General features: G+C 35.4%; 2 protein-coding genes across 5 annotated transcripts in view; one reads left to right on the top strand and one right to left on the bottom strand.

The window, feature by feature from the left end:
* SPRTN (SprT-like N-terminal domain) overlaps nucleotides 1-4,278 on the top strand; it is a 7,534-nt gene extending 3,256 nt beyond the window's left edge. Inside the window, exons 4-6 of one of the 2 annotated variants that reach the window (XM_070932564.1) lie at nucleotides 807-1,065; nucleotides 2,177-2,906; nucleotides 4,200-4,278. In XM_070932564.1, the coding sequence (XP_070788665.1) occupies nucleotides 807-1,065; nucleotides 2,177-2,895 (978 nt within the window). In that variant the 3' untranslated portion in view covers nucleotides 2,896-2,906; nucleotides 4,200-4,278. Of the gene's footprint in view, nucleotides 1-806; nucleotides 1,066-2,176; nucleotides 4,106-4,199 lie in introns of those variants that run through there. The other variant, XM_070932563.1, reaches the window with a different exon arrangement.
* EGLN1 (egl-9 family hypoxia inducible factor 1) lies at nucleotides 2,323-25,719 on the bottom strand. 3 transcript variants are annotated; one of them, XR_011599748.1, is made up of 6 exons: nucleotides 24,349-25,719; nucleotides 12,572-12,691; nucleotides 11,745-11,881; nucleotides 10,550-10,617; nucleotides 9,067-9,269; nucleotides 2,323-2,350 (listed from the first exon to the last, which is right to left on the bottom strand). XR_011599748.1 is itself a non-coding variant. In XM_070932565.1 (5 exons), exons 1-5 carry the CDS (start codon nucleotides 25,330-25,332, stop codon nucleotides 9,205-9,207), a joined length of 1,374 nt encoding a protein of 457 aa, XP_070788666.1. In that variant the 5' UTR covers nucleotides 25,333-25,719; the 3' UTR covers nucleotides 6,877-9,204. The 3 variants fall into 3 exon arrangements, 1 of the variants encoding a protein (XP_070788666.1); XR_011599747.1 differs by lacking the exon at nucleotides 2,323-2,350 and adding an exon at nucleotides 4,157-4,423; XM_070932565.1 differs by lacking the exon at nucleotides 2,323-2,350 and having other exon boundaries at nucleotides 6,877-9,269.

Below are 25,719 nucleotides of genomic sequence, written 5' to 3'. Positions count from 1 at the left end.
TTAGTTTTTGGTTGGTCATATGAAGGTAGCATGGGAATGATATCTTTATTGTATGAGAACTTGAATGACGTATGTTAATGTTAAACAGATTGTATGTGGCAGCAAGAGTGTAGAGCTGAAAATCAAAGATGAAGACATCTTTGATGGACAGGTGAAATGGTTGAAATAGTTGCTAGTTATACTTTATATAAATGCTGAAAAACTAGAGCAAGTAGAAGAATGTGTACCTTCATAAATGTTTACTGGAAATGGATAGACATGTAATACATGCAAATGTCTGTAGAAACAATGTATTCTGTAAAAAGGAATGAATGTTTGTTGAAGAAGTGAAAAATAGCTGTATTTAACAATGTGCTTTTGTCCATGTTAGCCATGTGAAAGTAAGGATTTGGGTATACAGGAAAAACACAGAAAGTAGTGAGAGTGGGAAAATTAGTCTTCTGGACAATAGATTAAGGTCAAGAATGAATGGGTGATTATACAGACTGAACATTGCGTCAGTAATACAAAAGAAGTATATTGAAATAGTTTTCTTACGTAAAAAATGCATGTTAATCAATTTGGAAAACAAATATATGAAGGAAGAGTGAGTACACATAGAGAAAGTGGAAGATTGGATGGAGTATTCAGACCCTCTTATACCTTTAATTTGTTTGATTTACTGTTTCTCACTCCTTTTCTGCAGTCTGAATTATCACTGCTTACCCTGAAAGGGAATATAGTAGCATGATAGATGTGTATGTATTTATATAGCATGAAAATGAAAGTTGTACTGTACACTTTTCCCCTCTTTGGATTAATTTCAGATCTATCATGAATTTCACGATGAGGTGGATTTCTATCGTCAGCACTGGTGGCGTTGTAATGGGCCTTGTCGAAATAGGAAGCCTTATTATGGCTATGTAAAACGTGTAATGAATAGGGCGCCATCTGCCAATGACTATTGGTGGGCAGAGCACCAAAAGAGCTGTGGGGGAACATATACCAAGGTCAGGGAGCCTGACAAGAGCTCCAAGAAATGCAAGAAGAAAGATGATCAAGCAAAAATCCTAGATGATGGTTCACGTATGTACTTTTTGTTATTCACCAACTACGTAACTAAATTCTGTAAGGTTAAATGAAAAGTTTAATTAGAAAGCTACTTAATTTTTTCTCAATAGTGCTGATTCATATTTTCAAGTATATATAATTGTGTTCGGTATAAAAGCACTGAATATTGATTTTCTAGACGAGGGTGATTTGAGATTAACTCGAACTAGTGATTTGGATCCTAAAAGCAATTGGAATAGAATGAAGTTTTCCATACGAGACTTTCTCAATTCCTCAACTCCACTAGTAAAAAGGTTTTTGTTTTTTGTTTTTTTTTAAAAAAATTGATTTATATGCCGCCCTTCTCCGGAGACTCAGGGCGGCTTACAATGCGTTAAGCAATAGCCTTCATACTTTTGTATATTTGTACAAAGTCAGCTTATTGCCCCCACAAACTGGGTCCTCATTTAACCTACCTTAGAAAGGATGGAAGGCTGAGTCAACCTTGAGCCTGGTAAGAATCGAACCTGCAGAAATTGCAGGCAGCTGTGTTAATAACAGGGTGCATTAAACCACTGTACTACCAAGGTTTCCCAGCCCAGAATCCTTAAATAGGTTTATAGTGAATTTTGTGTGCAAGTAAACCTTAAAATCAATCTTGATTCCTGGCAACTGCCTGGACAAGTCCTTGCAGTTTTCTTGGCATTATTTTCAGAAATGCTTTGCCACTGTTTTCTTCCTAGGTCTGAGAGAGAACTAGGCCTAAAGTCACCCAGCTGGCTTCATGCCTAAGGTGGGATTCATAATTTCTAGCCTTGTAACTTAACCACTATATCAGAATGGTTCTCTAAAATAAAAATAGAAATAGAAAACAATAAATTCCACATAAATTAAAATTTAGCCTGTTGTGCTCATATTCCATATTGGTTTTGCAGAATTCTCACTCTACAAATGCAAGTTGATGACTGATACATCAAAATATTCTGGAAACATTTCAAGCTCTGTGTTTTTTCTCCCTACTGACAAATAAATCCACTAAGTTCATTTTGCAATGGGCGTTCCTCAGTACATGTAAATATATTGAGTAAAAAGCATTTATAGTAGCTGATATTTATTTGACCTAAAAGAACTTCTGGTGTAATTTCAGGAAAAGCTCATGGAAGCAGCATACAGAGCATAATACCTTTTAGTGGGAAAGGATATATCCTTGGAGGAAAAAGAAGTGAATCATCATTAGAAGGAGCTGTAAGTCCAAGCATTAAGAGCAGAGAACTGGTCCAGTCACAATATCATTCACCTGCTGGTTCATCTAGGTCAAATCCTAAAAATGAAATCAAATTTGAGCAAAATGTTTGCTGCACAACTGTTTCCTCTCCGTTTTCTCCAAGCGGTCCTGAAAATAGCTCTGCTTCTAGTATCACATTTCCTAGATTTTCAGTTGCTAATCATAAGGTTTATACTAATGTTAATGGCTCACCAGTTAAAAATATTTCTTTGGGTGAAAAAAGGTCAGAATCAAGTTCTACAAAGGCTCTAAGAGATATACCTCACAAAGGGACTCCAGAAAACACAATTTCTATATCAGCTACAATGACTCCAAGATCCCAGTCACCATCTCAGAGAAACAGCAACAGCCAGAATGGTGGCCCAGCAAAACGAGCCAGAATGGAAGATTCAGTTACGTTTGTCAACTATTTTTTAAAGAAAGGAGAACTCAAGGAGACTAGTTCTTCTGTGAACAGTAGAGCTAAATCAGCAATCTCAGAAACATCCACTAGTGACCAGAATAGAAATGTATGTTGCCCTGTCTGTCAATCTGAAGTTTTGGAAACCAAAATCAATGAACACTTAGACCTCTGCCTCTGAAATCTTTTAATGTGAGTTTTATATAAAACTGCTTTGCTCAAGGTTTCTGTGTTTGTATGTATTGATGCACTTTCTCTGTTTTATGCAGAAAAAATTATATTTGATTTTGTGTATGAAACTTTCCTGACATTGAAAGTTTTTTCTCAGTACCTATATGCTAATAACAGTTAACACTGAATACTACGTAGCCTTGAGAAAAGTGTGTTTCTAAGAGACAGTTCTATAATGATTTGATTTGATATTTAACAAAAGCTTATGTGTAAGGTAAGAAACCGGAAGAGTTATAGTACAGGCATTAATTATTTTAGAAAAATAATTTGCTATTACATTTTTGTTTGGTTACAACTTTAAATGCTAAATGGGGGAATATAGTTCGAATATGTGCATTTATTATGTAAGACGGGTCCCCAACCTGTGGTCCGTACCAGGCCGCGAGCTAATCGCCACTGGGCCGTGCACCTGCACACGGTCCTACTCACACGAGCCTTGTACGAGCCCCCAGTTGCGCAAGCCTTGGCACTCCCGGCCTGTCATGTGAGCATCAATGTGGGTGCTTGCGGCCCCACTTGCACAAGTGTTGTCATGGGCATTTGTTTATGATTTAGAAAAGCATCTACCTGATCAAAAAAGATATAATCAATCTTAACCACTCACACGAGTGTTGCCACAAACGTCACGGGCGCTATGCACACACATGGTGCATGAGCTTGCCTCTCCCACAAAATCATCCCCCTTCCCCCCTCCCCCCATTCTGAGCCACCAACCTGGAAAGGTTGGGGTACTCTGGTGTAAGAGATAGACATGAATTTGTTTTCCCCTGAACTTGAAAGCTGATGTCATGTAGTAAAGAATACGGGCTACTTTTCTGTTTGCACCTAAAGAAATGGCTCACCAAGTGTTTGCTTTAAAATTATGATGACTGCTTTTTATCACCCAATTTATAGATTTTGGCTGGATTTTCAAAGCTTTTTTCTGTTGAGTTCAGAAGGGTTAGACTGATTTTTGATCAGGTAGATGTTTTTCTAAATCATAAACACATAGGAAAGGTTATGTTATACTACTATTTCATTTATAAAGTGCCTATTAGTGTGATGTATGCCTACTATTTATTAATAACTTTTGAAACCTATTTCCTCTGAGATGGAAATATATTCTTGCACACAGCACAAGTTGTCAGCCATTTGTACAATTAAAAATAGCTTTTCTGAAATAGTATCTGAACAGAACTCTTTTCCAAAAATAAATCATGAATTTCGTAATCTGCTTTTAAAATAAAATTTAATATGTAACTTGTGTCTTTATAGGTCAGTTGGGTTTTGACGATCTGATGTGATGCTCCTGTACTAGCTTTTGTTTTGAACAGCAATGTTCATATAAGCAGGCAAACATCTATTCAGGCTAGTATTTTACTGTTGACCGGAAAACCTACAATAGACCGGTGCTATGAAAGGAACAGCAGCGGCTTCTTTCAGTTTCTTGCTCATCAGAGATTCTACCAGCCTGCTGGTGGTTGTTCATTGTCAACAGCCTGGAATGATAGATAAGTGATCGATGAGCAATTGTTGCTTCGCTTACATGTACACCTTTCTCTATAATGACACAACCAGTCTCAAAACAATGATTCAAAATGCACAAAGCAATCTTGAGATGGAAAAATAAATAAAGGCATCCAGAGAATGCATTGAAATAATAGGGTAATAATAATAGGCAATATAATAATAGGCAATATAAAATACTTCTATTGTGGTTATGTTACGTTACATATTTATACATGATGATGTTGGCAGATTTGTTTGATTGGGAAATGTGACCTTGACGCCATCAATATCAACTTTAGATGTAAGATTAAGAAACATCAGCACAATCATATTGCAAGAATGAGAGGAAGGAACTAGATAAAAGGAAATTTGGAGAATCACGAGAACCAGTTATCCAAGATGCATAGAAATAATTTAAAACCACAAGATCAACTAAAATACAGTTACTCGAAAGGTACTACTCAAACCAGAGTAGTGAAACAGACTGTAAAAGACATTTCCATTCAAAAAAAATATGGAAAACAAGCAGAAAATCTGCCAAAACAAATTAAGTTGACAATTGTGTTCACACATCATGGATTACGCTGTTAAATAAACTACATTTTGGCTGGATTCAGATAATACATCAAAGCTACCATAGGTACAAAGAAACAAATCTTTAGGGTATTAACAGCAGACATATTGTATATTTAGATACAAAAAGCACAGACTTGCCCTCAAAGCTGATTGGATTATGGCAACAGATCAAGGAGCAAAAAAAAAAAAATGTTAAAAAGATTCACCAGGTGCAAAAAAGGGATGACTTAAAACTTCGCATTAGAATATTGAGGTAAATAGAATATGAAGCAACTTTTAAAAAGACTCTGAAGTAAGCCATGGTTCTAATCACAGGCATCCATGAAGGGACTAAAGGGTTGGTCGTGTGTCATGATGCAAAATCTACAACTTACGTGCTTGTATTAGACAGTGTGATACAAATATGTAAGGATGGAGTTTGTATCATGGCATGTGAGGCAAATAATTGTTCTATTGTAATCTATGCTGCAGATCGGGTGTCAAACTCGTGTCGTCACGGCAGCATCAAGTGACATATTGGGACTTTTCCCCTTTGCTAAACCGGGCGGGGATGGGGCCAGCATGTGGTGCATCCGGCCGCGAGTTTGACACCCCTGCTGTAGATTACATTCTATGCCTTTTGGGTAATTCACCGTGAACATAATTACTGGGTCTAGATGGTATCCATCTGAATTCAATTATATTGTTAATCTAACAAAAATATATAAAACAAGCATAGAACAAGCCCCTAAGTGATCTAATCCAACTTACTCAAGTAACTGATCTAATTTATTCATTTTTATTGTAACCAACTGTGTAGACATAGTTGTTATGAAGAATCTCCAGAGATCTACTACACTGCGTAACAAGAATGCCACTTTATTTACATTTAAGAGGCAATTTGTGGCCAAGCAATGAATATATATCAGCCCAAAAGGCTGCTAGGAGTTTACATTTTTATACTGTAATTTTTCTAATTTGCATTGTATTTTACTGTTGTTTTTATAAGTCTGGTTACATACTTATGTACTTTTCTAGAGGGGTCTCCCTAAATATTAAAAATAATAATACATCAAAACATAAACTAAGGCTCTTGCATTTATGTGTTGTTGAAAGACATTTGCTTATTGTTTTGACTTAAAACTTTTTAAGTTAAAAAAACATTTGTAGTAAAAAAATGGTCAGAAAATTAAATTTCTCAGAACAAAGTTCACAAAAAATGTGAACTATTGATTTGATGAGGAACAATTTTTATTTAAAGCTTGTATCAAACCAGCTAAAGATACGTAATCAATTGAAAAAATATTTCGTACATCTGCAATCAGGGTGCTTTATGTAGGTGGTTAAAAGTGAATCCTCTTAGTGTCTTCTGACAAGTATATGTAATTGTCCCTTCCCTAGAAGATGACTAGCCTTGAAATGTATCCAGATAGCATTTTCTTTTTTGTGGATTAGAAGACACAAGGGCAGGCAGAAGATCCTGCCGTTTACCTAGTGATTGTGAATCTCTGAATTCAGTTTGTGTGGATATACTCAGAATACCTATCTACGTCTCTCAATCAAGAACTGTGTTTACAGCAAGGGAGGCACTAAGGTAGTAGAGATAAAATGCTTATAATCATAGTGTTGACTTACTACCAGGCCACAGCACTTTTCTCCCTCCTCTGCTTATTTTCCCTCAGCAGCCTCACTTTTAAAAACAATCACAGCTAGATTAGATAATTAAAAACAGGGTTTATAAATAAAGCTAACAGACTTTTGACTACAGTTAGTGTCACTGCCTGCTAAAAACAGGCACACGCGTGCACACACACACAGTTTATCAGATTACAAATTAGTTGCTGTGGAATAGGCTTTAAAAGTGTTACATAATTACAAAATAACCACATTGTTTCAAGAATTTTTATAATCTTTTAATCAGATTAGCTTTACAAGCAACTCGAGAGCTCTTTCAATAAGGAACACTGATTTTCAAAAGTTACATGACTTTATAATAAATCTGCAAATGAATCCTGAATTTCTTTGCCTGCTAGATAAAAGTCTTGTTTTACAGCTGGCTAATGTCATGAAATAAAAATAGCATCATGAAGCTTTATCTTTAACCAGGACTAAACAGAAATACAGGCCATAAGACAATTTAAAAATAGTCTGAAACAGGTTTCTGTTTGGTGATGCCCCAGGCTGAAAATTTAACTGACGTGAACTGTTTTCAAATGGGCATCAGAGGCCCGGTTTGGTAACTTTTGTAAATAATGGAGATATCCAAGAGATTGTATATCTCCCCAGCAAGCGCAAATGTAAGATGCTGATTGATACCTTTGAATAAAGGGACAAAAAAGTAAAGTCTTAGGTTTGCATTTTAACACATTAAACATAATACAAAAGCAGTTAAAAGTTAGATTTACTAGGCCTAAACTGTGCATTGCGCTGCAGGCCAGTCAGTAAAGAATTAACACTCCTTGGCCAGGCTTCCAGAGGCACTTAAGAGTAAGATGTGTTTTCTTCTGATTTACCAGGATGAAGAGAAAAGTCAAACTATTACAAGTTTTGACAGCTAGTAAGTAATTTTTGGAGAAGGGAACAGAAGGGAACAAAAAACCAAACTTTTTTTTTGTAACTTTCCCCAGCATGTTATTATAATGTTGAATTTTCTCCCTTCTGTCAATGGTCAGTAAGCACAATCCTTGTTGTTTTTCATGTTTTACATGAATAGTAAGTTTTTTTTTTTAATAAAAATTACTGAGCTTTCCATAGAAAAGGACTTTTAAGAATATAAACTATACAGATGTTAAGTTGTATACAGAGAAACATTTCTGTACACTTACTTTATTTTGATTAAGTGAGGCAAAAAGGGATTGGTGATGCTATCGGTAAGGCTGGGAGAATTTAAAAGCTTCCCCCTTCAGGGAATCACATTTCAGCAGAAAACTAAAATAAATTTCACATAGCTGGTAAATGAATGTTATTGTTCCTCACTTTTCCCCCCCAGAAACATTAGACCATGTAAAAATTTCTCCTTAGTATGAAATCCTTCACATATTAAGCCTGCAGTGATGCACTTCAGTCTTAATGTATTTAATATACACCTGACATCATGTAAGAGGATCAAGGGGCAAACAGTAAAGGATGAGGGATGGTAATGCTTTGAGAGAACACTTATCTCTGATTTTAACTTACACAAATGAGAGAAAGCTTTGAAATGAGTTAAGACAGATCTCCCATCAAAGTAGTAGAAGGGGTGTTGCTTCATCTAAAAGCCTAGAAAAGCCCTTACAGTTTAGGTATTGAATGATATTTGTGGACAGAATCCACCTAGTAATTCATCTGCAGAAGTTGCACAAGAGCCCAGCTTTTCTTTGAAGAACTGCATTTCCATCAAATGGGTTCACAGATGAAGTTCCCAGTGGAGTACACCCATAGCGTTCAACGCTATGACAGTACAGAGAGTATCAAGTTCACTTAGTGGCCAGCCAGTCACTTAGAAAACCCAAATGTTACAGATTAAAAAATGGTTACTTTCCGGATTCAGTAAGTAAAGCCATAAGTAACTGAGAGAAAGACAGGCATCTGTTTCATGTTGCTTAAGTTTCAGAGAGAACACAATACAATCAATCAAATCAGTATAAGATATGAAAAAAATGGGTTCTCAGATGATGATTAAAGTGCTCCTTTTTGGATTTTAGGTAAAAAGACAATCATTTACTGGCATTTCATTTATTTAAATTAAGTTTTATATGATAGAATAATGGGGAAAATAGCAGATTTACAAAAATAGAGAAATGCTACTTTGGAGAATGTTTTGTTCAATTTTGATCACCAAACCTAGTTATACAAAATTATTTAAACTCAACATTTATCACTTTTTTAAAGAGGAAGATGAACAGCACTGAGCTGAATAACTGAATGTCAAAAAATGAATGATAGAAAAATCTCAAATGTCGGGCACTTCATGTGTAAACTGTTTCTTGTCAATGCTTATCTTTACATTAGCAGTCACAGGACTGGAGTCACAATCATGGAGTACAATGCTTCAGCAGTTAAAAAGCCATTTGATGTAACATTGAAACCCATTGTTTACCGATTCAAAATCTTGATTTGGTGCTGATTTTCTTTTTCTTATTATTCACATTCAAAAGTTAATAGATATCATCAAGGTTTGATGAAGGTGAGGTGAAAAGAGTCAGAATGTAGAGGAGGGAACTGTAGACCAAAGGCTTTACAAATGTTCTTTCCCATCTGAATCTGAAGGTTTATTTAGTTCAACTCTCACACCTTTTTCACCTGCAAAAAAGGGAGGATATTATATGAAAAGATGGTACTGAAACACGGATTTGAAATAAATTATAATTTTTCTTTTATTAAACTTTAAAACAAAATACATATTTTTAGAACTTCACAATTAATTCCTGTTTGAAACCAAGCTAAATATTATTAAAATAATTATTAACCTACAAGACATACTGAACTATACAAAGCTGAATTTGATCAATGACTGAATTTGAAAAAAAAAACAGCATCAAGGCACATCTTTGTACTTGGTTTTTGAACGTTAAAACTATTTTTATTATATTATTTTGTTATAATTAAGTAGTTTCATTTTTATTCATTCATCTAATTTATATGGCCACCCATCTCACAAAAAGTGCCTTTATAGGCACTACAACCATAATTGAGCCCACAATTAGTCCTTCAAGTGGGTGACACAGCAGAGAAATCTGCCTCCTGAGTCCCACTAAATGTAGTTCTGACAGGACCACCCTTTTTGGCTGGAACTGATAGGACAGGCAAATATAGTTGGGGAGAAATGGTCCCTCAAATAATCTGGCCCATGTAGGGCTTTTTAAGTAAGAAAAACAGCACCTTGAATTGAAACTGAAAACAGACTTATAACCAGTGCAGCTTGTGAAACAGTGTTGTATTGTGTGTTGTTCTAGAGACACAGATAACTGCATGTGCCACTGCATTTTGTATCAGCTGGGGTTAACAGTTTTATAGTTTTAATTCTAACTTAACTTCTGTGGACCTCACTCCATATTTAAGAGGTCCCCTGACATGTCTACCGTCCCTGTCACATTTTTATTTGTTTATTTTATTTGTTCAAATTTGTAATTTTTGTTTGATTAAATAAACAAACAAACAAAGTTTCCAAATACTCTTCAAGGGCAGTCCCACACAAGTAGAAGCAAAATTTCAGGACACTTCAGAGAACCAAGTAAATAGATCTTCATCTTTTAAAAACTACGCAATGTGCCTATCCAAGGCTATATACTTTTTCCACTTCCTTCTTACTCTTACACAGCAAAAGTCAGCTAGCAAGGAATTTCTAATAGAGATATATAATTCTATTTTTGCCAAGTAGTCAGTTTTAGTAAACTATACCCCTAGAGTAGATATTGCTTGACATTTTAATACAGTGATAGTAGCTCAATTTCTATACTCTAGATTAATGTAATTTTGATTAAACACAATCTTTAAAAATAAATTAATATAGTCCTACTAGACTAAATTCAAGTAAGAAATTTGTAAAAACACTCAGTAAGAAAATATGGCAATTTACTTACCTGTTAAGTATTTTACTTTTGCACGGGCTCTTTCATCTGCATCAAAATACCACACTGTTATTGCGTACCTTTAAAAGAACAAAAAAGGCGAAGCAGTAATGGTACATTAAAATAATGCTTCTGTCAAGATTACTTGAGATTATTTCTATTACACTCAGAAAGTACAATTCCAACACAATTTGTCAGTTTTATAGAACTATTTTCTCCCTTATGTGGTGCCATGAGTATCATGACCTTTCATAATTTATATAAATTATTAGGGAACTAGGTATTTTTAAAAGTGAAACTCAAGATACTTACTATCTTAATTTCTCTAGAACTGAGACCTCTGTAATTTATGGAAATTCATTTTAAATCAATATGAAAATAAAAAATATTGAAGTATGTTGTATCTTTGCTAATTAATGTTCTTTATAAAATAATTTTACCAGTCTATTAATTCTTAACAAAACATCTGAAAGATCGTCCTCACTTACATCACGTAATGAGTCCTTAATTTTTCAATTTATAATTGAAAGAGTTTACTTTTTGCATTAGTTAAAATTGTGATGTCTTGATCTTCTAGGAAAAGTTACTATCTCTAAATTATCTAAATATCATTTCTGTAAGTACATTTCCTGATATATGGATTTCAACTCTCAGAATTCCTCAGCCAGCATGGCTATTGCTGAGAATACTGGGAACTGAAATTTATACATTTGGAGAGCACTAAGATAATAGGAGGCTGTTTTATCCTTTAAATAAATAACACCACAATAGATTAAATTTATTTACCTTTTTTGCAATCTCTGAAAGAGGATACATACAGGCCCAGCCCAAGAACAACATAGTTAATTTCTTTATTTCTTACATTCAATAAACAGAATCACTAGACTTTTTTCGCTAAACCCAACTCCATTAAAGCAAGATCCATTAAAGGTTCATTATTGCAATATAATAGTTCAAAATTTTAACTTTTTATTTATTATTTATTATATATTCTACAGTACTTAAACTGATAAGACTCTGATGGCCCACAAATAGTAGCAGCAGGGTAGATCCCCAAATTGCAACAAGCATTTTAAGAGGGTTTTGTTCATCTGTAACTTTCTAGAAAGCAATTAATGTGTTTTTGAAAGCTAAAACAGCAAGTTTTTAACATTTCACGCTCTGCCAGGCTTCTTTAAAATCTGTATGCATGATTTATTCATCTCACCTTGTAGCAAATGCAGGCTGCACTTCATGGGGATTGCGGCGATCAGACCAGAAGAATAGCAGTCTATCAAATTTAGGTTCAATATCAGCAAACTGGGCTTTGCCTTCTGGGAATATTCGAAGAATACCTCCACTTACCTTGAAAAAAATCCAACAGGATTTTACATTTTTAGTAGTTATCAGTTATTGTAAGATATTATTATCTGCTACGATAGATAACAGCAATAATGGCAATGCTTCCTAATATTCCAAAATTCTTCAGGATGAAGCAAAAGTAACAGAAAATTACACAAAGGGCCATCAAACTAAGATGATACAAATTACGTTCTGGTTGTCTTTCCACAAACTTTCCTAAAGATAATTCTTCCTCCTCCTTTTCCTTTTCAACAAATACATTGAGCACCACAATTAAAGATATAACACATTTGGTGCTTATTACATTTTCATTTGAATCACTTTACCAATAACCACAAATCATGATGTTGATAAAAATATAAGCTGAGGGTAGGCGAATTACTTGAGGCTAAAAGTCTTAGTTTACATAATAGAATTTCCAATATATTTTCCAAAAGTACAACCAGAAAACATTTTAGATCCTAGGCAAAATATATTTGCCCTTTAAACCTAGGCTTGCTTGCAATCTTAAGAATGAATTTGCCATATATTCAAGGGAGCCAGTCAATAATTTATGAAAAAACCAGCTTAACTATTTTTAGACTTACTTAAAACAACTTAGCATAACACTCAACCATTTATTACAATTAATATAACAAGAATGCCATTTCTTAATATATGTACTGTAAAACCTTCTCCAAAAATAGAAAGTACCTTGGCATCCCAGTCTTTATTAAGGTAATATATACACGTAACACATCTTCCATCTCCATTTGGATTATCCACATGTCGCACATATCCTGTTCCATTGCCTGGGTAACAAGCTACCATTGCCTACAATTAACAAGAAAGGACAAAACATGAACATAAAGGGACTTCTTCTCTATCTCAGAAAATGGATTTATAAATTTCAGCATTTTGAAAATATTTAATAAATCTTGTGAAAATATTTAATAAATATGTAAATGAATATGTGTAACATCCCTGAAACTATTTTTTAAAAGCATATTCATTCAGACGGTTGTCTAACACATTAGGGTAATGATAGCTTTATATATATTGACAATGTGTAAGATTTAATCTGGTATAGTTATTGTGCCAGCAGTAACGTGGGAAAATTAGGTCAATGCTCAATAGTCTTTACCATCTTATATTTGAAGATTAAAACAGGAAGAAACCAAAATTACTTTGCAAGATCTTTTTCTGGGCCTAGGGATATGAGAGGTCCCATTTCTTGGTTGTGATAATGATTTTCTTGGCTGCCATGTTTTAATTTTTGTAATTATTGTTTTATTGTTCACTTCTCAGAGTCATTCATTGAGATGGGAAGTATAAACTTAATAAACAAATAAATAAGCAATACATCTCTATTCAATATATTCAAGTGTACTTCTGCTTCCACAATTATTATTTTATTTTTTCCCCTCTGCAGCTCTCTTACTCCAGAGTTCCTTACCTCCCTAAACAAATGGCATACAGACGTACGACCACAACTGAGCTCAGAATTCTGTTGCTAAGTTTAACATTTGTTAACTAAGTTTTGCCCCCTTTTACAACCTTTCTTGCCACAGTTGTTAAGTGAATCACTGCAGTTAATCACATACTTGTTAAGTGAATTTGGCTTCCCTATCGTCTTTGCTCATCGGAAGATCACAAAAGGGGATCACATGATCTCGGGACACTGCAACCATCATAAATATGAGTCAGCTGCCAAGCATCTGAATTTTAATCATATGATCATGGCAATGCTCCAATAAATCATAAGTGTGAAAAATGGTAATAAGTCACTTTTTTCAGTTTCACTTTTTTCACTTTTTTAGTGACTGACTTTGAACAGTCACTAAATAAACTGTTGTAAAGTTGGGATTACCTATAAATCTTTTCTGTAAGTAAAGTGGTATAACTTGAATGATCCACATTGCTTTATTATTAAGAACATTATAATTTGGAGGAGAATACAGAGGCCTTTCTATTAAATTTTAGCCTGCTGTTTATAAATTCAATTATATTATTAATAATGTACGATTAGGGTTTTTGCTGCCGTCTAAAGATAGTTATTAATACATTTATATGTAGTTACCTGCAAACAAACAAGGATGACTCTCACTGGCATTTTAAAAGGCTCAGACTGTGACCGCCGAAGTGGGCAGCCACCCCAGGCTCCTATCCGCTGCTGTGGAGAGTCACTGCCTATCAGCTGTGAGGCACAGCACACCAAAGCACCATAAAAGACCAAACCGTTCCTGTTTTGACAGTTGTAAAATCAGGGAGTTATATAGTACTAAAAATCCAATTTCTCCTCAGAAACTCTCTGGAGCTGCAAAATTAGCATCCAAAAGAGCTGAGACTGAGTTGAAAAACTGGGGACTGTTACCAGGGAGGCGTGTCCTCAGAAATTCAACTCAGTCAATAGAGCTACGAGACTAGAGCAACCCCATCCTGGACTCTCCCGTCGATACTATGGAGAATGACTTTTCACTGGCATTTCAAAACAGTACAAAAAAATTTCAAAGAACACTTAAAAACAGACACATGAAGGAATTCAGGTATTACTTTCCTATAAAGAATTGCAAGGTTACTTTATATACTAGACTAAAACCTAAGTTTCAAAATGAACACGGCAAGGAATTCTACATATTGTTTGGGTCCAAACAACCTTCTACACTTTAAAATAGATTAACAAAGCACAACTGTTATATTTGGATAATATGCTCTATTAAAACAAATACAATAACTAGAGCTAAACAAGACTGCCTATTTCATATAATGCTAGGACAGTGGTATAAATCCCAACAATACACTGAATTACAAACTATCCAACAGCATTTTTAGCCTAGTTTAGTGTGTTGTATGAAGCATCTTAAGCAACTCTGGGTGGCTCATAACAACAGTAAAATCAGTAACTCTAAAACAACCATAAAATAAAACAGTAAACCAATCAAACAAAAACCTTATGCCATAATCATCCCTTTAGGATGCTCCACAGCAAGCTCTAATTACCCTCAGTATGATCAGCTGAAATATATCCGTAATCTTTTAAAGATGATCTTTTTCTACATTCCTCTGCAATAATAAGTTATTTTGTTGTAAATCTAAACAAATAAGTTATTTAGATTCCTCTCTAAAACCATCTCAGAAGAAAAGAATAGTTACCAAGAAAACTACAGAGATCTTAATGAATTAAGGAATTGAATACTAAAGGAATATTTTTTTTACCAGAAGCAATATAATAATATATAGTTTTAACTTTTATAGCCATATAATCATTCGTTCTTTGATGAGAATTTCCCTAGACATCGAAAATTAAAGGAATGAGGGCTACAGATAACAGACAAAACTTAACAGAGTTAACAGTTTTTTTTACTACTCCTACATTAAACTATTTCAGGCAAGTCATTAATACCATGGTTAAAATTGGATCAAAGAGCATGCACAACTTGATAAGTCATATAATTTAACTGTAGTCTGTGTGTGCGCGTGCGTGTGTGTAATCATAATATAAAATTCAACATACTGGATTGCTTCACATAACATAAAATAAGCATAATTGGTTTGGACATAGACCACACCAAGCTGGTGGTTCCAAGTATGAAACTTTTAGCACATTCGTACTGTGAAAGAATTTAAGTGTTCCTGAACATAATGTAAGAGTTTTAAGTATAGTAGTCATTATTTATATGCAATCAAGCAAGCATACATCATAGTTTCCACTATTAGCAGTTAGGGTTTCAAAAGGAAGTTGTTCATTAAAACTAGTGGAAAGTTTTGGCTTCGTATTTGACAGGTGCAGCATGATGTGTCTATTTTTGCTTCAGGCTTCTTTGTAACCAATCATGTTTTTACATGTCTGTAGTTCCTTGTTACTTGATAATAAATAAACCCATGGGTTTTTGTTTCAGGGTCTTGCTCTTGAATATTACTGAACACGTCTCTGTGTGTCTGACTAGGCTTTGCAAACCCCTTCCAATAAAGATGGGAAATTAAACAATCACACCAAATCCTGAAACTAGAGATAAATCCTTAAAAAAATATTTATCTTTTTTCCCATCTTTGCCATTTTATTAGTTTAAAATATAAAAGCAAATAATAGGAAAAATAAGGGAGGAAAAAGGGAAAAGTGTAGAGAACAAGGGAAAAAGAAAGAGAAGGCATTGACTTCCGACTGCCTTTGGTGCAGTAGAACAGGAAGTAACATTGAACCTCAACTTTTTACTTTTACATAATAGTATAAACTAGCCATTTCTATAACAACAGATCTATAGATGAGTCCCGAGTAGGGAAAATGAATTTCACTGCATTTCATACAATTGGGTAGAAGAAAAAAAGTATACGGCTTCTTATAGATTTTTCTCCCATAGCACTTGCTAAGAGCTGAAGTGGGATTTGATTCTCACTATCAAGAGAGTTGCTTCACAAATCTTTAGCCTCAGGAAATGAGCAGCAAAACTGTCACTGCTTAGAAAGGGTCAGAGGAAAGGACTCCGGATTTAAGCCTTGAGAATACATATGGCAAGATTCTGCATTCTTTTAGATACAGAATGTCTTTTCTTTAAATACTTGACTTTCTAACTATTTACAACAAATCTACTAATCTAACTTTGTGTCTGCTTGGGAATACAAAAATGAGCGTGTTCAATTGGTGTATCAGGTACGAAGTCTTTATATCATAAGATGTAATAATTTTATTGATACTTATCATTATCATGGCACTTGGTTATTTGGGCGATCACTTCTCTCCAGTTATATCTACCTGTCCCATAGGCAGAAGGGGCATGTTACAGGACTACCCAGATAGGGAATATCTTCAAATGGGATCTAGGAGGAAAGACTTTTCTGCCATCGTGCTTGCCCTGTGGAGCATCCTCCCCCCCTTCCCCCAAGGTGAGGCTAGCTCCAATCTTATTGGTCTTCAGATGATATTCAAAACATTGTTATTTCAACTGGCTTGGATCCCATAATAGAGCAGAGCCTGCCAGATGGTTACACGATGGCCAACTGAATGTAGTCTCTATATGGCTTCTCCCTCTACTATTTTTAAAAATCTTTTTAATTTTATCTTTGTTGCATCATTGGCTTTTTTTAAATCTATTCGGATTACCTTGTACTCTGCCCAGTCACTACATGAGATGGGTGGTAATATAAATGTGATTGATAGGTGGATGGTTGGATGAGTGGATAGATGGATATCCTATATTCTTAACAGCTATATGAAAACATATTGCATAATAATATTTTGTTTTTGCATGAACATTTAAAATTAGTCTGTTTCTAAGATAAATTTCAGATTCTATGTTCCCATTCAACTGGCACTATGTAATATAATATACTATGATTAAGATACCTTCAAATGTGTTATAAACACAGGACTCTCCCTTGCTTTAAAAAATTACTAGAAACCCATCCCCCTTTGAGTCACTCAGAGATATTTCCTTACTAGATTTGTCAATGCCTTCAACAGAGTGGGAAATAAAAGTTCTTCAAAAATCTGGGACATAATCAGAGATCTATTTGCCTTGAAATTAGCCCATATTGAAACAGCACAATCAGGAATTGACCGTAGAAAATGTTTATGACATTTTGTATAAAATGTTTATAAAATTTGCCAAATTTCAATTCCATGGGAGTCATGGGTCCCGGATTTTGGATGCGTTCTGAAAGTTACTTCATTTGAGGTATCTTAATTGAAAATGTTTTGCCCTATATTTAACAATATTTACTCTATTAAAAATTAACATTGATGCATCTGCTGCCACTATCTTTTCTCATGTTTGATGGGATTTTTAATATGGTATTCTTTTCAACACAGGTTGGCAAATTATTTAATTATGAGGTCCCCAAGAGGGTTTTGAGGGACCTTAGGAAACCTAAAACTATACTTTAAGAAACTCTGTTCTAAATGATATCTAATTTATATTATATGAAATGAAGCAAATATATTTGTTGATTATTTAATATGCTTTTTACTAATTGCAATCACCTGTCAGACTTCCGTTCAGAGACGGTTTACACACAAAATCATTAGATTTATAAACTAGTATATATATATAAATTATACCTAATTTGCTTTAAAAATATCTGCTTAAGGCACAAACATCAAAACTGTAAACCACCATTAAATTATATTAATGCTTTTAATACAATAAATTTTATCCTACATCTTAGATAGTACAAGATAGCCCGATCTGATTACATTTATAAGTATGGTTGTCAACTGGGTTTTGAGAAAAATCAATAAAGATCATATAAAATTAGAGATGTGAAGATCCATTGAATATAAATAGAAAAGTTCAGGAAAAATGGGGGGATTTTACATTTCCATGTAAAAATAGTTTATAAGCTATAGCATAATATTTTCTTATTGAATGATATGTATAATTGTTAACTGATAAAGTGGCCTATATTAGAAAATACATGAAGTAAAAGAAATAAACTATTGTAGAAGGACAAAGAGTAATGGAAAATGATTAATCATCAACAAACATAATAGAATTGATAACATTTGAAATTCAAAAAATGAAACTGTTTAGAAAATGTTTCACATGGAATGTGTGGATTCGCAGGGCCAATCATCACCTCCTTTTTCTAAACATTTTCCCTAAAAAGTAAATATTTTCTGAATTACTTTCTGTAGCAGAAGATAATATTGAACTACAAGACCTCAAGGTTCCTTTCCACTATATGATTCTATGAGAGGCCTGTTCGCAGTGTTCATGCTTTCCCTAAACAAGCAAAAATGAAGATATCTACTTAGTGTTCAGTAGCTTATAGCTGAATTTGCAACTAAAATTAAAAATGTTTATATAAATTAAATTGATAAACTTATAAGCCTTAATAAGTCTTAATAAACTACTTTTCAATTTTATGAATCAAACACATCAACTTTATATCCATATATTCATATTTTAATTTCTCCAAAATTAAAAACAAAAAAGAATGCTCTGAACTTAAAAACCATTTCGGATTAAAAGACAATAAATTAATAGCAATTTAAAGTTTTCTCATAGCACCCCTCCTTTGCTCACTTGTTAAAGAAAGCAACATTCCTTTTCTAGCAATGTAATGGATATAAATATTTCCAACAATTTTGAATAACACTTCTTAATAAAAATAGGATAATGGGGAAATATACCTAAAATAAATGTAGATAATTATTTTTGAAGTACTCAAGCCATACCCCATCAAGAAAAAACTGGTTTCTTGTCCTGAATCTCAGACCTGGGGAGCAGACATTTGTATGATTGTAATTTCTCCTTCAACTTTTGAATATTGACATGACTTTGTTTTCTTTCCATCTCTTGAATATTTCTCAATGTTTGCAAGTTTTTCCCCCTCATATTGCCAAATAAATGGAAACAACTATTATCGTTGATATTTAATGTTTTGACTGAAAATAGAAATATATTTAATGTCAAGTTGACTGCTGGTTACCAAAACAGGACTAGACTTTATTATGATTCATCTAACTTAAGCATATTTTCTCTTTTCTTCCTGTTCAAACTATCTCAGTATATGTCTCAATCTACTCTAAAATCCCCCAGACAATCTAGGGAGACTGAGACTTGGTGGGAATTCTTTTCTCTGCTGTGTTCCTCTGTGAGCAGATGGGCTTCATCAAATACAACACAAATGTGATACAATAGGTATCACATTCCCAAACACAGTCTACTTCAGAAGCTACATTGGAACCCACAAAGTTACAATACTTTTAACATTAAACATATTAGCAATTCTTCTTGGACGAACTCAATTTTCTACAGGAAAAAACAGAAGAGGGAGAAGAAAACTAAAACGCCTAGAGTAAAAATTGGTATGCCACAAACTGAGCCCAATATATCCCAATAAGCTAATTGTATATATTTTCTCAACAACAACATCAACACTGCAAGTGAGAAAATGATGCTTTTCCTACAAAAGTGTCAATTCCTAAATCAAGAGAAAGCCAACCTGGAAAATAACTAATTTTCTATGAAATAAACTCAGTCAATCTTTGCAGTTCTTTACATTATTTTGCACAAAAAGAATACATAACTTAAAAAGAAAACAGAAAAATTAAATTTATAAATTTTAAGATCCAGAAATGTATTCATCCTATTTTGAGATAGAGCTAGAAATGCTGAGGTATTTTTTTGACTTCATCTTCTGGAGCATTTTAATAAGAAAAGCAAAGAAGATGAACTCAAACTAGTATACCATGAAGACTTATTGAGTACTGGAGAGATCAAACTGGCCTGTAAGACAGACCAAATGAAGAATAGAGAAGAGACAATGCAAAATATTACATGGCCAGTATATTAAAAAAAGCAAGCAAAGCAGATAACAAAACCTGGCAATGGCAATGGCTAAAAGCAAGAAAGCTGAAGAAAGAGACAAGCTAATTTTGGCTGTACAAGACCAAGCTTTAAGAACAAATGCATACAAAGTCAGAAATGAGAAGACTGTAACAAGGAACAAATGAAGCTTCTGCGAAGAAGCTGAAGAAACAAACACCTAGTTAACTGCTGCAAGAAGACTGCAGAGACTGACTACAAACAACAGCATAACAAAGTAGCAACAATGGTGCCTTGGAAGATCTGCAAGAAATACCATTTGCCAGCAAGCAAGAACTGGTGAGTCCACAAAATAGATGAGTAGAAAATGAAGAAATTAAAGTGCTCTGGGATTTCAGAATTCAAACAGACAAGTACTTGCCACATAACACTCCAGACGAAACAATTGTTGATAAGGACAAAAAAATCTGGATAGTGGATTTTGTTGTGCCCAGAGATAGCAGAATAGAAGAGAAAGAACTGGAGAAAATCACAATATGCAAAGACCTGCAAACAAAAATACAGTGATTATGGCAAAAGAAAACAATGATAGAAATAGGAGCACAGTTGAACACCAACAGCATAGACAAAATTGCTATAGAGAAGAGGCACTTCCAGGATCCTAGAAATGACATCGTTTAACTAAAAGAACTTGGAGGGTGCCAACTCTATTCTACTAATAGCTTTAAACTATGGTGAACAGCAAGTCTTTACAGATATCATCTTCAGCATTTCTTAAGTTCCCTGATAAAATATATTTATAATTCTTTTAATAATAAAAAATGGGAATAATTGTTTTCTATAAAGAAAACTATATAAAACAAAGATTTCTAAATAATACTTTACATTAAAGGTTTTTATATTACCTTTTTAACAATCCTGGAGTTTTTAAATAGTTGTCCACCTCAAAACAAACGTTTTATTAAAGTTAAGCTTATGAGACTTACTCAAAAATATATGATGACAACCTACGGTTAATAATAATACATCTAAAACTATAATAAATTCTACGCAGCACACAAATGTATCATGGTCCCTTCATAAACAGTTGTAAGTTATATTAAACTGACAAAGTTACAGTACAAATTAAATTTGAAAAAAATGAAATTGAAAATTAACAAAGCTAGATAAAACAAGTTCATTTAAGAAATCCAGGTAGACCTCAACTTACGATAAATTGAGCCCAAAATTTATGTTGCTAAGCAAGACAGTTGTTAAATGAGTTTTCCCCCATTTTATGATTTTTCTTACTACAGTTGTTAAGTGAATCACTGCTGTTGTTAAGTAACATGGTTGTTAAGTAAATCTGGCTTCCCCATTGATTTTGCTTGTCAGGTCACAGAACCAGACGGTTCTGCAACCGTCATCAATATGAACCAGTTGCCAAGCATCCAAATTTTGTTCACCTGACTATGGGGATGCTACAATGGTTGTAAATGTGAATAATGGTCATAAATCACTTATTTCAGTGTTGTTGTAACTTCAAATACAACAAAAGGCTGTATGTCGAGGACTACCTGTAATCAGAGGAAAAAAAACAAGAGTTTTGAAAGCAGAAATAGCTAGTCTGATACATTGAAGTCACTGTACTAACATAGAGGTAGCATGTTATGGAATAAAACATTCAGGTTTGACAGGAGTTGAATATAAGAAAAATACTATAAAGAAAATTGAATTTTATATATAATATTACGAGAATCTAAAAATGGAATAAGGAAAACAGAGATAAGTGTTCTAAAGCATCTGGAGGGAAATTTTAGCAAATACAGTTTGAGTAGTAATCTGAGCTACCCCTGTTCACTAGCATTCACTAAGAAGTTTAACTATTTCCTGTGAATAAAATACTGATCATATCATGTGTCAAATCAGTTCATGATTAAAAAAACTCTTATTTTTCTCAAGAACTTTAGTTACATAATCTGTAACTTCTATATTTCATTTTACTTTGACTTCACAGTTCAATCTGCTTTCTTTCATAATTTTTTTAATGTATATTATACATATTTGGATTTGAGGGCACAAGATAGTCCAGATCACAGAGGGCAAATGCAGCACCTTCTAAAGCAGCCTTACCTCCTCTTGGGGTTGTGTTTAGGAGGCTTGCCCTCTGAAACTGCTGCATAATTTTGGGAGAAGATATGGGCTTGTGTCTTCAAATCTAAACTGCTACATGGCTGTAATACACACACTCATATTTCATGAAAATATTCCCTGCAAGGCTTAAATGATATTTTTTCTTCAATTGCCCATAAAAACTATAGAGAGAGGCTTTCATATCATCATTTTCTTAGCAGTATCAAATGCACTGTTCCCATGAGGTTCAAAAGCCAATATATATCATGATTTGTTTAATTGAAACAGATTTAAGGAATTCTTAATTCAGATTATGTTTCATTTTGTCCTATTTTATAAACCACAATGAACATTTTTTTCTTAATATATGTGGGACACAAAGCAGTGTAGATAACTGTCCTCCTGACTCTTTTTATTAACTGCATGCTTCAAAAGTATACTCTTAAGTAGGCAAAAATAAATAAAATAAACACAGATCTGATTCCCTATGGTTTCCCAGCACAAATATTTATAGAAAAATGAGGACAGAAGCCTTCTCTCTAAAACCACACTGACTTAACCATGTAACATTTTAAGCAATGCTGCTACCCAATTATATTTTAACTGATGATTAGCAAAGATACAACTTTTCTAACATATTGGATTTAAGAAGCATATTATTAATTCTATCACTGATAATTATATAATTATACTTTTATATAATATAATTATAAACATAACCCAGCACTTTTTTAAATGAGTGGATACTTCCATATTTTAAACCTGTTAATTTTTTCCCACTCAGTTCTTTCCAACAAATGTTCAAGTGTTAATCCTCATCAAAATTTGCTTTAGCTTCTTGGTTACAGACTGAGAAGAGCATATAATCCCAGGCAATTTCTTCATCTTCAACTAGCCTAATGAAACATTTATGTTTAAAAAGAGCTGTGGCTCATCCTACATTCATTTACCTCTATATCATGTGCAAAGAAACAAAACCACCATAAAGATTTATAATACTTTCTAATCATAATACAGTTCTGCTATGTAATGTTGGTAACACTATGCAACTTTGGTCCTATTTATCAATGTTAAATTCAATAATGTCCAATAATGCCTTTGCAGCTTACTAGAAGAAATACTCACTAAATCTCAGTAAGCAATAATTGTGCATAATATTGGCACTAAGAATCTTGTGCTATATGTAACAAGATGTGCATTTAGCATTACAAAATAATCAAGACTGAACAGGATGTCAAGCAGTATATTCAATTTCCCCAGGATTACACCATGATTAGTTCTAGCTAATTCAACATTTAGCACCTATACACTATTATAGATATATGGATAAAATGAGAGAAGATAAAAAGCACACATATTGACACACCTATGCTCTATTTTAACTGTTTCTCTTCCACACATTTGCTCAACTACAAAGCAGAACCTCATCAGTTCAGTCTCAGTTCAATCACCCCAACACATAACTCTGTAACACTACTGTGTCATCAATTGTTTATATGAAAAAAAAATTGTATAACTGTGGCATTAATTGGTTATAGGGAAAAACTTATTTTTTTTTCAATGTTTTGTCTTCATTTCTCCTCTATGAACCTTACAATAGTATTAATATCTTTGAATTATGAGCAAAACCTCATGTTTTGGATGGTTTAACCAAGTGCTTATTTAATAAGCAGTTATTCAATCAGAAGCATGTAAATTCTACTAAATTCAGTTGAGATTAACCCCAAGCATAAATATATTAAGAAACCCTCAGGGATCCCTTACAGAAGTTGTCTCCCAATCTTTCTGTGACCCTTACCACTCACCCACAATTTGAGGCCTTCAATTAAATCTATTAAACCGTCCTAAAAATAAATGTGCTTAGGGAACATAAAGAAAGGCGGCCTAAATCAACAGCTCAAAGGCCTCACTGCCGACAGCTACTTAAGTACCACTAGAGCAGTGTTTCTCAACCTTGGTAGCTTGAAGATGGATGGACTTCAACTCCCAGAATCCCCCAGCCAGCAGCGCTGGCTGGGGGATTCTGGGAGTTGAAGTCCACCCATCTTCAAGCTTCCAAGGTTGAGAAACACTGCACTAGAAGATGGCAAGAAAGATGAGGGTGCCACTCACTTTCGTCCTGCCGTTGATTTTGTAGTTACCCAGTTTGCCATTGCAGTGGCGTATAAGATCGTCCATACTGTTCATAAGCTTTCCGATGGTCTTGCAGCCAGGCTCTTTGCCTTCCACCCAGGTGATTTTATCGCCACGAATGTCCCTGGAAGAATCGCTCTTCTGACTGACCAGCTGCCCGTCGGTGAAGCGCCCGGTATGGTGCAAAGCCCGAACCTCCTGCTCGATCTGCCCGCCCAGCTCCTTGCCCAGAAAGTCATCCACCACGCAGATGCCATGCTTGTTCATGCAGGGCACGATGTACTCCAAAGCCAGACGCTGAGGCACCAGCGATTTCATCTGCCCATTGGGGCGCAGGGACGCTTCGCCAGTCAAATTGGATTTATCCCGGTAGAAGTGCCCCGCCTCCACGGCCGGACCTGCCGCGGCAACCGCCGCTTCCTTATCCTCCTCTTCCTGTGTTCGGGCTCCTGGCGCCACTTTGGCAACGTGGTTGTTCGTTACCACCACGTTCTCCTCCGAGTTGGTGTCCCGCTGCGGCTTGGCGGGGAGCGCCGTTGCTTTTTTGGAAACCGCCGCCGCCCTCTCCTCGCCGTCCCGTCCTGCAGCATGCGGGCGGCCGTGGCGAGCGCTCTGGTGGAAGGGCTGGTCGCAGCCGCCGCCGCCGCCGCCGCCTGGCTTTCGAGGCTCAGCAGCGCCCCCTTCTGCCGCCGGGGAGCCGCCGCCGCCGTCGCTTCCCCGACAGATGAGCTTGTGCTTCTTCCAGTCCTGACGCTGATGCTCTTTGCTACAGTAGAAAGAGCTCCGGCAGCGGCCGCAACGGAGCAGGTTCTCCATCTTCCCGCACAGCTCGCAATACTGCCGGTCCCGTTCTTGGCTGGCGCTGCTGCTGCTGCTGCCGCCGCCGTCGCATCCCCCGCCTTGGCCGGCCCCCCCGCCGCCGCCGCCACCGCCGCTGCCACTCCCACCGCTGTCATTGGCCATGTTCTCGCGTCCCCCTCCTTGGTCGCCCCTGTATTTTTTCCGGGGCCTCGGGAAAGAGGCGAGTGGCTCACTTCATCATGGCCGCCCCCCTGGCCCGTCAGAGCTGCGCCGCGGCTCTGCTGCTGCTTCGTCCGCCTCCTTCTCTCCTCCTGATGGGCGGAGGACCGCCACCAAACCCCGCCGCCTTCTCGCCTGCCGCTTCAGAGGCGCCCTCCTACCGACGCCTCATAGCAGCTTCTGGCAAATGGGGCCAGAGGCGTCCTCTACAACTCCGCGGCTCTTTTTTTTTTTTTTTCTCCTCCTCCTCCTCCTCCGCCTCCTCTTCAGGCAACGTCCGCTGCCGGCGCGAGCTCTTCTCTCTCCCCCTCACAACCCCACTCGCCCTAT

The sequence above is a fragment of the Pituophis catenifer genome, unplaced genomic scaffold (assembly GCF_029215685.1).
Source record: "Pituophis catenifer annectens isolate HBS135680 unplaced genomic scaffold, rPitCat1.0.hap2 SCAF_1, whole genome shotgun sequence".
NCBI lineage: Eukaryota > Metazoa > Chordata > Lepidosauria > Squamata > Colubridae > Pituophis > Pituophis catenifer.
The sequence above is the reverse complement of the archived record's forward strand: the minus strand, read 5'-3'. Positions and strand labels throughout refer to the sequence as shown.

Coding starts and splice junctions, on each gene's coding strand:
- EGLN1 (XM_070932565.1), bottom strand. CDS start 25,332: ATGGCCAATGACAGCGGTGGGAGTGGCAGCGGCGGTGGCGGCGGCGGC. Junction 12,692..24,348: donor AAATCAACGGCAGGACGAAA/GTGAGTGGCACC, acceptor TGTTAATTGTAG/GCAATGGTAGCTTGTTACCC. Junction 11,882..12,571: donor ATAAAGACTGGGATGCCAAG/GTACTTTCTATT, acceptor ATTTTTTTCAAG/GTAAGTGGAGGTATTCTTCG.